This window comes from Etheostoma spectabile, chromosome 14, assembly GCF_008692095.1.
Source record: "Etheostoma spectabile isolate EspeVRDwgs_2016 chromosome 14, UIUC_Espe_1.0, whole genome shotgun sequence".
Classification (NCBI taxonomy): Eukaryota; Metazoa; Chordata; class Actinopteri; order Perciformes; family Percidae; genus Etheostoma; species Etheostoma spectabile.
In genome coordinates this window covers 7,079,048-7,089,244 of record NC_045746.1, presented here as the reverse complement: position 1 = coordinate 7,089,244, position 10,197 = coordinate 7,079,048, and the positions used below count along the sequence as shown (strand labels likewise).

General features: G+C 41.6%; 3 protein-coding genes across 4 annotated transcripts in view; 2 read left to right on the top strand and 1 right to left on the bottom strand.

Annotated features, from left to right (window-relative positions):
* The window catches only part of abcf1 (ATP-binding cassette, sub-family F (GCN20), member 1), a 20,269-nt gene extending 19,521 nt beyond the window's left edge, over window positions 1-748 (top strand). For both annotated transcript variants that reach the window (XM_032536227.1, XM_032536228.1), the window contains exon 25: window positions 426-748. In XM_032536227.1, coding sequence (XP_032392118.1) covers window positions 426-592 — 167 coding nt within the window. In that variant the 3' untranslated portion in view covers window positions 593-748. The remainder of the gene's footprint in view (window positions 1-425) is intronic.
* On the bottom strand, window positions 739-4,260 carry mrps18b (mitochondrial ribosomal protein S18B). Its single transcript, XM_032536263.1, has 8 exons — window positions 4,129-4,260; window positions 3,758-3,845; window positions 2,931-3,099; window positions 2,747-2,844; window positions 2,588-2,656; window positions 1,605-1,671; window positions 1,459-1,518; window positions 739-1,057 (listed from the first exon to the last, which is right to left on the bottom strand). The coding sequence occupies exons 2-8, from the start codon at window positions 3,836-3,838 to the stop codon at window positions 858-860; spliced, it is 744 nt and encodes a 247-aa protein (XP_032392154.1). The 5' UTR covers window positions 3,839-3,845; window positions 4,129-4,260; the 3' UTR covers window positions 739-857.
* A 118-nt stretch (window positions 4,261-4,378) lies between these two features.
* Window positions 4,379-10,197, top strand: part of ppp1r10 (protein phosphatase 1, regulatory subunit 10) — a 10,621-nt gene continuing 4,802 nt past the window's right edge. Inside the window, exons 1-9 of the mRNA XM_032536229.1 lie at window positions 4,379-4,435; window positions 4,604-4,889; window positions 8,141-8,249; window positions 8,359-8,445; window positions 9,154-9,289; window positions 9,390-9,441; window positions 9,569-9,658; window positions 9,882-10,010; window positions 10,104-10,197. Of these exons, the coding sequence (XP_032392120.1) occupies window positions 8,143-8,249; window positions 8,359-8,445; window positions 9,154-9,289; window positions 9,390-9,441; window positions 9,569-9,658; window positions 9,882-10,010; window positions 10,104-10,197 (695 nt within the window). The 5' untranslated portion in view covers window positions 4,379-4,435; window positions 4,604-4,889; window positions 8,141-8,142. The remainder of the gene's footprint in view (window positions 4,436-4,603; window positions 4,890-8,140; window positions 8,250-8,358; window positions 8,446-9,153; window positions 9,290-9,389; window positions 9,442-9,568; window positions 9,659-9,881; window positions 10,011-10,103) is intronic.

Here is a 10,197-nt window from a genome sequence, read left to right as displayed (position 1 = left end):
AGATATGAGTTCAGTTGTGATTCTGTGAGAATTTACAGATCCAGTTTCTCTTTTTTTTAATCTTTCCCTTAACATTTATATATTAAAGGAATCTACATGTACAGTATGTGTGTGTGCTCAAATATGGTTTCTGGAAAGAAAAAGGTTAAATAAATTAGTAAAAAGACATTAAAGAGGCGCTATGCAGTTGGCGGTCTCCTTCACATGACCGCTCTATTACAAGAAATATGACTATTCTTAATGTCTTAGATGTTAAACTGACATACCAGCCAAACGATGGTGTACAGTGACAATACTCTTTTGCTTTGTACACGTTGAAACAAACTACACAAAATAAAAGCAAGCGGTTGAATTCAGAGCCTGACTGATGGATATGTATGACCTGTTCCTGATCAGCTGACTAACAGCCTTTACTTCCTGTGCAGCGGTGATCATCGTGAGTCACGACGCGCGCCTTATCACTGAGACTCGGTGCCAGCTGTACGTGGTGGAGGACCGCACCGTCAACCAGATCGATGGAGACTTTGAGGACTACAAGCGGGAGGTGCTGGAGTCTCTGGGAGAGACCATGGTCAACAAGGTCAACCCCTGATGGCGCAGAGCCCCCCCCCGTAACACAGGATATTTCTACTGGACTGTAACATCTTCAACAGCATGGAGTTGGACATATACTGGAGTGATCATTTCTATAAATCAAAGTGTAAAATTGTATCTACAAAAGCCAAACAATAAAATAACTCCAGTTTCATCATGTTTTTATTGTGTGATTATTTGTGTATCAGTAGGATGTAGAAAGTCCCGTACAGGGTCAGATGCACATATGGATCAGTTATTGGTGATTATTTTGCTCTGTCCTCTCAGCTCTTTAGGTAAGCCTTGTATGTCTTCTTGACTTTAGCCACTTCCTTGTCATCGGGGCTGATCTCACTGTACCAATGATACCAGCTGGCGCCCGAGCTGAGGGACTGGGGCGGAGGTGTGGACCCCACAGCATCATGGGAATTGGAGTAGTCCTCTCCTGCAAATTCCACATATGGAATCTGAAAGGGGAGTAAGCCTGAGAGAGGACATAGATGTTAGTGATGGCTAACCACTTATAGCGTGTGATGAGATGTTCCAGTCCACAAAAACAGAAATACCAGTTTCAGTGTCCTGACACGTAGCTAGGCTCAAAGTCCAACCCTCACTTAGTTTCAGATAAATGCCATTGGCTTGTACGGGGGACATAGTAAACTGGATTATCATCCTGCCACTAGGTGATCCTACAGAGTCCCATTTACTGACAGGACCTGAAGTATCTCACGGCAGTTTGATGTCTGTTTAAATATTAATTTAATTTATGGTGTCAAATCACAACAGGAGTTATCTCAGGACACGTTACAGATGCATAGATCAGTGTTCAAAGAGAAAAAAATGGGAATGCAAGGGGTAGCTGGTAGTCAGTGTGCCGTTACGTACCGTGATCTCGTGCTGTGTTCACTGCCTCGTTCAGCTTCTTCTGCTGTTTCCTACACACACCTGGAGACAGTGAAGGCAACACAACATGAGCTGCCTGCTGCTTCTGCATCAACACATGAGCCAGCTGTGACAAGAGGCTGATTTACCAGTTTGGGTGGGGTCATACAGCAGTCCAGTGTGGGGGCTGATGAACTGCTGCAGCAGTTTTACATTCTGCAAGAGAAGACACACCTGGGTTACCATGGGGATTGGGAGCTAAAGCTGCGCACCTTGGTACACTGATACAATGGCCTTCTGTTCATAAAACGATCTGCCAATATTACAGTGGTCAGAAACGAAGCAAAGCCTTTCCAGGGGAGACTAAAAAGTAACGCACGCGGCTGGGACATGCTTGTTGTTGCCATGGTTTTGGCCTATGAAGTTATTGAAGTGGGCTATCTGTCGGTGGATATGGAACTGGCTGACGTGTTTCAAGTTTTAACGGTTAGCCACCTGCCATCCATCCGAAGCCAGGAGTCTTTATAAGCTTGAATGATTTAGGTAAAATATAAAATCTGAAAATTACCTACTATACCCAACTAAAGATGCTGAATGGTAAAAGAGTTTCTGGAAAGCTGGAAATCTACAAGCAACTTGAAACTTTACTGACGAGTACAGTACTTAATTAATGTTATTTAACCGGTCCGACGCAACACACACACGCAACATTCTGTTTATCTATTCTCCTACTCTGAATTTATTTTGTGTCTTGACTGTTGGTCAGACAAAGTAAGACATCTCTAAATTTGCTGACTAAACAATGAATTGAGCAAATGTTGGGTAGCTGAATCAATAAAAAAATAGTTAAATCGTTATTTGTGTCCCTCATTAGCTTGGTATTGCCATCTTCTATCAGGGGATACAGAACCAGAAATGTGATGTCATGTCAACAGTGGTCAGTGCCTTTACACTGGGAAATGTCCTGCTCAAATATCTCTCATGACCACCTATCCAAATAATGTTTGTGTTTATGACAAAAGGTCATATGGCAGATTTATAGTTTTTCAGACTCTATTAAAGATTGATAACTAATAAATGATAATAGACTCCATGGCGTGCGTGTGTGTGTGTGTGAGAGACACTGACCCACCTGATGATGAATAATAATGTTTGGATCCCTGCATACTGGACAGGGGTTTCCACATGTCTTGTCTCCTCTCTGCAGAAACAGAATCACTGTTAATGTTACTTTACATGACAGATGTGCTGCATGGAACTAATGGAAGATGGATTCAAATAGAAATCTTACGATGCAGGTCTTGCGTGTCTTCTGTGGGGGAATGCCACCTTTGTGGTTCCTCCTGTAGCCGGCCCACACTGGATTGGCTCCATACCTCTCAATGTACTCTGGTAGGGGAAAGTAATATATTGTACAACCAAGTACCGGGGTGGGGGGGGGCGCTAAAGATGTGACCTGACTTTCTTTGAGGTACCTTCACTCTCCAGATAGTCCCAGGGTTTGTCCTTGTAGCGGAGGAGAGCCTCGGCAGCCTGAGCTGCCTCCCCGTCCAGCAGCGATGCAGCTGTGCACAAACAGTGATGCGGCGGTACAAACGGAGGGAGAGCCAGGTAGGATCTTACGGGTAACCTCTGCAGACACGACTGCATGAAAAAGAAAACTGGCATCATCATCACAACATCCCCAACACATCCTGCCACACGGCCCATGACAGTCTATGGTCAGTCAGTCTACATAAGACAAGATACAACTGTATCTGAGGGACAGCTGCACTATGGAGCGACACATATTAGAGTGCAAATCGATAAAATAAAGATTGTGAGTAAGGTGCAAGCCAAACTTGCCCATCGGACACCGTAGCTAAATAACCCGTAAACATGGCTCATATAGCTACCTGTGCAAGACGTTAAAGCTGCTGGAATAGTAAGAAGTACTGGAATAGTACGACACTTGTTATTCAATGTCATAGCTACATGCTGTTGGCGTGGGAACTTTACTGAGTCTTTATACAATGCCCTGCGTCTATGCGAAACGTTAGGCTGTGTACAGAGCTTTTTACTGCCGAGAGAAATTATCAAATTCGTATTTAATTAAAGTTAACGAAAGGGACATTTTTAAATGATACTAACATAACTGCACGGTTTAGGAATCTGAAAGCGTCCGTTCAGCCATAGAAACAATACCTTTCAATGTAAATGTCACTGCGTCCAGCCTTTAAATCAAACGTTAATTTATAAAGACCTTAGTACACTGAATACAAATAAATGAATCGGATGAGGAGCATATAAGTCCAAGAAATACCTGATAATGTCGTAATGGATGTAAAGTAGAAGGCGATAGACGGCACAAAAGCTTCGCGATACTCTGGAAGGAGGCAGCCATGTTTGTTCTGTCACAGTTGGGTTGTAGGTGAAAGGTTAAAGATCAAGCGATAATGTAGCAATTTCAAGCGAAGATTTTACATAAAATGTAAAATGTATCATTTATAATTGCTTTATATTGTGTGCAAATTCATGCCGTTTTTATTTTAGTAAATATATCCCCAGTAGAGGTAGCAATATACGATTGTTAAATCACATGAACGTGACAATCACACAACTGTCACGTGACTTTACCAACTAGTTCACACCATAACAGACAAACCATTCGCCATTTTAAAAAGATATTATAACCTAAATGTATATATAAATTAGTAACTATTTTTCAGCTAAATCAACTAAATGTGTTGGTGTGCTTTTTAATCTACTGAATGATACAAATATATAATACTTTCAAGGTAAATATAGGGAGAAATTCAAAGTTATTGTTTCCAAAATGTGTACTGCGCCATTATGCCCTTGGACGGACAGGGAAGGTCGGCAGTCAACCATTTTGTTTCAGTGTAAAACGTAGAAAAACGTTGCCCGTGACGTAAAAAACGTCATAGAGTATAAAAGCCAAGTCCCTCCTCTTCGAGCTCATTCCTGGATTTGGTCAAAGGTAAGTCAAGTCAGAAAGACAGCAAGGCTTATTTTCAACATTTGTCCGTTTAAAAACGCGAAATTCCTTTTGAATTTGTTCAACAATCAACAAAGGACTAATATAGACGAAGGACGACGACATTTTCGTATTCGAAATTGAATGTGTGCCTTTTTGTGTGTTTTGCAGGTATGAATTTGCTTTGCCGAAGACTGAACCGTCGAGGACTTCAAACAGCTCTACTCAAAATTCATATTTTTTTCTTCAAGTAATGGACATTTGATTACTATTTTTGCCTCCAGTTTGTTCCCGAAGGAAAGGCTAGCTTTTAGCTATAACAGCCCCACCCATAAGAAGTATTTCAGTTATTAAAACCATGAAGGTTGACGATATAAAATTGATGAAATAAGAGATATAAGTGCCTGAAAAGCACACTCTATTACACCCGAGACGCCGAGGATCTGTAGTTTCAATAGTAAGTTGATTTTGAAGTTAAATTGAATCGAAATCAATCCATTGAAAATAATCGTAGACGTTAGGCTAGCTAGCGGTAGCTGGTTAGCCGGCACCGTGAGTTAGCTTGGTTCTTGGCAAACAATTTAAATGTAGACTGTTATAGTATGAGCTCACACAGGAAAGTGGACGGAGGCACAAGGCTCCGTTTCTTTGTGTGTGAGACGGAATGGGCGAGTTGTACAAATAAAACTAAATATAGTAAGTAAATTCGTAAAATAACCATAAGCAATCTATTCATAAAGATTGCCGTAGGCATAGAAAGCAAATTCCAGATCATGAAGTCGGACTTTTTTTGCCTGCCAGATTTGTTTTGTAGGGGCTGCTCCACGGAACCAAAACCCACCGCAATCTATACATAAAGATTGCATTAGCTTGAGGATTGTGGATATATTTTATACAGCACTGTGTGTGTGTGTGTCTTGAAATGTCGATAATTAAAGAACAGGGACTTCCCGAAAGCCCGCATCATGTACGTGGCAATCTGCGGATAAAGATTGCAGGATGACTCGAGCGAAGTGGTCTTGCGAAGCACAAACAGTCGGGATTGGCAAATATGGTGGATTGGTTGTTGTTTGCTCTTCGTCCTCGGACAGCTCCCGGGGGCTAGCCATGTTTTCGGAGCAACATTTGGGAGTTTTTACAAAACCGAAATGCAGAAAAAGTACCGCTGCAGACTGCTGTTCATCCTATTGTCTGCGCGTGTAGCTCGGTAGATTTCTGGTTCGTTTTGTTTTCCTATCAACAGCGCGGTCTGTGCTAGCGGAGCCATTTTTGCTTGTGTGGGTATCGGTTGGCCGTCGGCGAAGTGGTTAACGGAGGGAGGGCTCTGATTAGCAGCCGGCCTCCCGCGGCTGTAGCGCACCCCTCCCCCACTCTGAGCAGTTAGCCTCAGCAGCAGCTCTGTTCTCAGCTGTGACACATGACAAGTTAAGGCAAGCCTTTTATAGGCCGCCTCAACTACCCTTATGTAACCCAGGACATCTTACATTGCTGTTTGTTTGGTTCATTCAGTTTCAACTTGATGAATATGCCTTGTTGCCTCAGTCATAGTCAAGTCTGTTAATCCACCTCTTACAGTAAATCAAATTTTCTGTAGAGGTCATTTGAGTACAGTCTTACTGTGTTTTGCTATAATGTACCAGTGATATGTAATAACTCCACAGTATGACTGCACAAATAATGTTCTTTCCCCCACTGACCCAGGAACCAGAGCCATGTTTAACACTGATTTTGTGTAAATGTGCAACAATTGTGGCATTTACAGGAATTGGGTTATTTGCAGTGTTGTGGAGTTCTGAGACTATATAAAACTTCTACTACAACAGTTACACGGGTAAGACCTAACTGATTCCTCACATCATGACATTTCCAATGAATTAATTTCCGCCAGAATTGCAGATTCTGAGTTAAATTTGCACAAAAACGGTTTCATTATAAAATGCATAAACATGAAAAATATGTGCATGCTTACAAGACTCAACACAAACAGCTATAACATGAACCATTTGGAGGTTATGCATAAGTCCTTTTGTGATTATAATTTAAATCCATAAACTAGAAAACATTCATAAAGACAGGTACCTAAGTGTTGGCTGTCTTTGTTCGGCTCACATTCACTTCAAAGTTAATAAGTAGACTGATAGAAATAGTGAAACGTCCAACGCCTTTTATTCATGACTTTGTTGTACATGTGATATTGCACTACCAGTTCTATTAATGTGTAATGCGTTTCTCTATTGTGCAACACACAGCCAGTACAGTGGCCTGTAGAGGGCAGTGGTGCTCTGATTTGTAACCTGGCTGGAACACTTGACAGTGATGCCACTAACACCACTGAGGATTTGACATACAAATTCTACAGTTGTCAAGCATTTCATACTTCAAGCAGTTACCTTCAATCATATGTTTAATTTGTTAGTGCGTATAATATTTACCATTCATCATTTCATCAGATAGCCACATGATTTAGTGATAAAAGGGTTTACCAGTAATTATTGATGTTTCTTTTACAATTCTCCTTGATTGAGTTGCATTTGTTCTCATATGTGAATGATTGTGTTAGACGTGTGGCATTAAAAAAAATTGATAAATCATTACCAGTAACATTTCTTTCAAAAAATTCACCTCTTTGGCTATTGCTACTATAACAAAGTTTTGACCTTTTACCTTGTTTTATGTTTGATACATCTTGATATAATACATGTATTTGTAAAAAAAAAATATATTTTTTTTATGTAATGCATTATTGTAAAATATAATTATATATTGTAGCTATTGAATACATATTAATAATTAAGTATGATATGATTATGGTAACGTCAAATTAAGTGAAATGCTAGGTAAAGGAAATTTTATTTCTAGTGATTGTGCATCATTTTGTAGATCAGTTTTGTTATCAGTTATAACATGTAGTTTGTTTCTCTGCGTTGCTGCCACCTCTTTAATCCTAGCCTGACGGGGAATAAACAGTGTGAAATGAACAATACGTCAGTGTCTATGTCCTGTCCTGCAAGATCAGACCCTCTGGAGGCACTGAGGAAGAAGTTCCAGCATCCTGTTGAACCAGTTGCCCCCCCACATCAGGCATGGGTTTGAGTGCTGTGGGGCAGCCTGTACTTCTCTGTGACAAGTGATTTGAATAGGACCATATGAGCCAGATCAGCAGTCTAGATACTGTTCTAGTGTTTCTGTCTTTGACTGATATGGAAATGGTTAACGGGATAGGTCAGAGTGCAGCGTGATGAATTGGCTGCTGCTCATCAGTGTGATGATGAGGCCTGGGGGCGAGTCGTGTTGCAGGTGGGGGTGTTGTGCGTCAGTTCTCTGCACCTCGATGTTGATGGAATGTCCTTGATGTAAACAGGTTGGTGTTGTCAACCCCTGAATGGCTGAAGTGAGATAAGTCAGATTGGAGTGTGCAGTCACATTGTAGGCTTCATCCAGTTCACATTGTTGTGTGTCTGGTGTGATCTGGTTTGAGTCTTGATGGGACATTTGATTTGAGTTTTTAAGTCCTAATTCCTAAACATAGTCTGGGTGGAATATGTAGCGTGGAGCGCCCTTTTCTACTTGGCAGGCAAACAGTCCACACTAAACAGCACTGTAATGCCTTTTTCCAAAGAAACCATATTTCCTGTACACAGCAGGAAATGTAGCAGCCCGGACCTGTTGCCATGTGTATTAACTTTGAGGGTGTGTGTTGTGTTTCAGATATGGCAGGGGGACCAGTGGATCCCAGAGAGATTCTGAAAGGTGTGGAGGCTCTGCTGGGGAAGGATGGAGAGCTCCGCAGCCTGGAGGGAGTCCCAAAGGTGTTTAGGTGAGGAACCAAACATTTTTGTACCGAAACTGTTCAACCTTCCTATTACCAATTTAAGGACTCTTACACTGTGTGCAATCTTGACACCTTTGCTCTTTCTGTAATGCAGCCTGATGAAAGCTTCCACAAAGATGGTCAGTAGATGTATGTACCTGAGCATCCTACTGCAGACCAAATCCCATGATATTCTCAACAGGTAGGCCTCTCTTTTACTTTGTATTCATTGCAAGTCTTAATTCATATGAACACAGGTGTGGCTAAAGGTAGGAACACATGTCTTCTAACGGAACAAACTTAACTCAAGGTCTGCTTACTAGTCTTTGTGAAATTCAATTCTGTAAAAGTTAAATGTTGCTGAAATTAACTCGCTTACAGTTAGACAACAAAGAACACTGTGCTCGTTTGAATGCAAGGATGAGACTTACATCAATAAATCAAAAGTGCTTACATGAACCTTATAACTCTTAATTAAGGAACCATACCACATTTCTAAATAAATGTTTATTGGTATCAAGTAGAAGTTGTGTTTGTTCTTTTAACCCAGTTTCACATGATGGCTCCCTTACGGTGTAACAGAATGTACTGTTACCATTTATAAAATAGTACATTTACTCTTTGGATCATTAGTCTCACACCTCCCAGACTTTTAACTGATCATTCTAATGCATGTGTATTGAATTCTATTAAGTGCTGTAGATGTTCTGACTCAATCCCACATCCGCTGTTATGCTGTCAAAAATATCTGCCAAAGTGTCACAGAACAACACCGGCCTCCCCATTGGAAGAAAATCTACAGAAAAGAAGCACTTATGATAATCTGAGTAATGATTACCATGTTTCAGTGTCTGTGCTGCTCTGCAGGTGTAATCTCTGATCATCTCTGTTTCTTTCCTCCCCGGTCCAGGTTTATCAGAGTCGGTGGCTACAGGATGCTCAACTCGTGGCTCACCTACTCCAAAGGCACCAATAACACGCCGCTGCTGCAGCTCATCCTGCTCACGCTACAGAAGCTGCCCCTCAAAGTGGACCACCTTAAACAGGTACTGTCCCAGTCCGTCCTCCACAACTCTCCTTCCCTGAGCCATAAAGGCCCCTGCAGCTTCTAACTTGCTGTCTGTGTTTGCCTTTATTTTCTCCCAGAACAATACAGCCAAGCTGGTAAAGCAGCTCAGCAAGAGTGCAGACACCGAAGGTCAGTTTGCCTCTACAAACTCCTCAAACATATATATATATATATATATATATATATATATATATATATATATATCAATGACTAATGTATATCATATCACACTAATAAACTTGTCTTTGACTTTTAGAGCTGAGGAAGTTGGCATCTGTGCTAGTAGAAGGCTGGATGGCAACGATCCGCTCCCAGAGTGTCTCGAGCAATGTCAACTCTCCTGCTGGTACACACACATTACTTCACTTTAAATGTCTTTCTGTGTGCAGCACACACCGTGTCCATACTTCCATACTGTGTAGTATACGGTGCAATGTAACAAACAAGTACGTCCCAACCGTGTTCATACTGCGTGCCACAGTACGTACAGTACGTTGTGCGGGCAGCTGCAGTATGGACTGAAAGGAAACGTTTACAATGGTGACTCAGCCTCTATATTTATCTTGCAGAAAAGAAGAAGAAGAAAGAGGAGGGCAAGGTGCCGGTGCCTGGTGTGAAAGAAAAAAGTGGAGATGAGGAGAAGAAGAAGGAGAAACCTAAAGCTCATGCACCCAGCCACACAAAGATCCGCTCCATAGGTAAACTTTCACTGAGCAGTGATGCATACGGCCTTGGATGTTGAATTGAAAGAGGTTGTGTATGAAATAATCAACGTGTTATGTGTTATGTAGGATTGGAGATGGACCCCCCCAGTCTGGCCCCTGCTAAGAAGCCGCCTGCTGCCCCCCAGCTGGGTGATAAGTACAACATCAAACCTCCAGTCCT

Bases quoted from the DNA above. Each gene is read 5' to 3' on its own strand.
- mrps18b (XM_032536263.1), bottom strand. From the start codon at position 3,838: ATGGCTGCCTCCTTCCAGAGTATCGCGAAGCTTTTGTGCCGTCTATCG. The intron at 1,672-2,587 runs GTGGGTCAGTGT...CTTCTCTTGCAG, and splicing joins ACATTATTATTCATCATCAG to AATGTAAAACTGCTGCAGCA. The intron at 1,519-1,604 runs GTAAATCAGCCT...CACTGTCTCCAG, and splicing joins GTATGACCCCACCCAAACTG to GTGTGTGTAGGAAACAGCAG.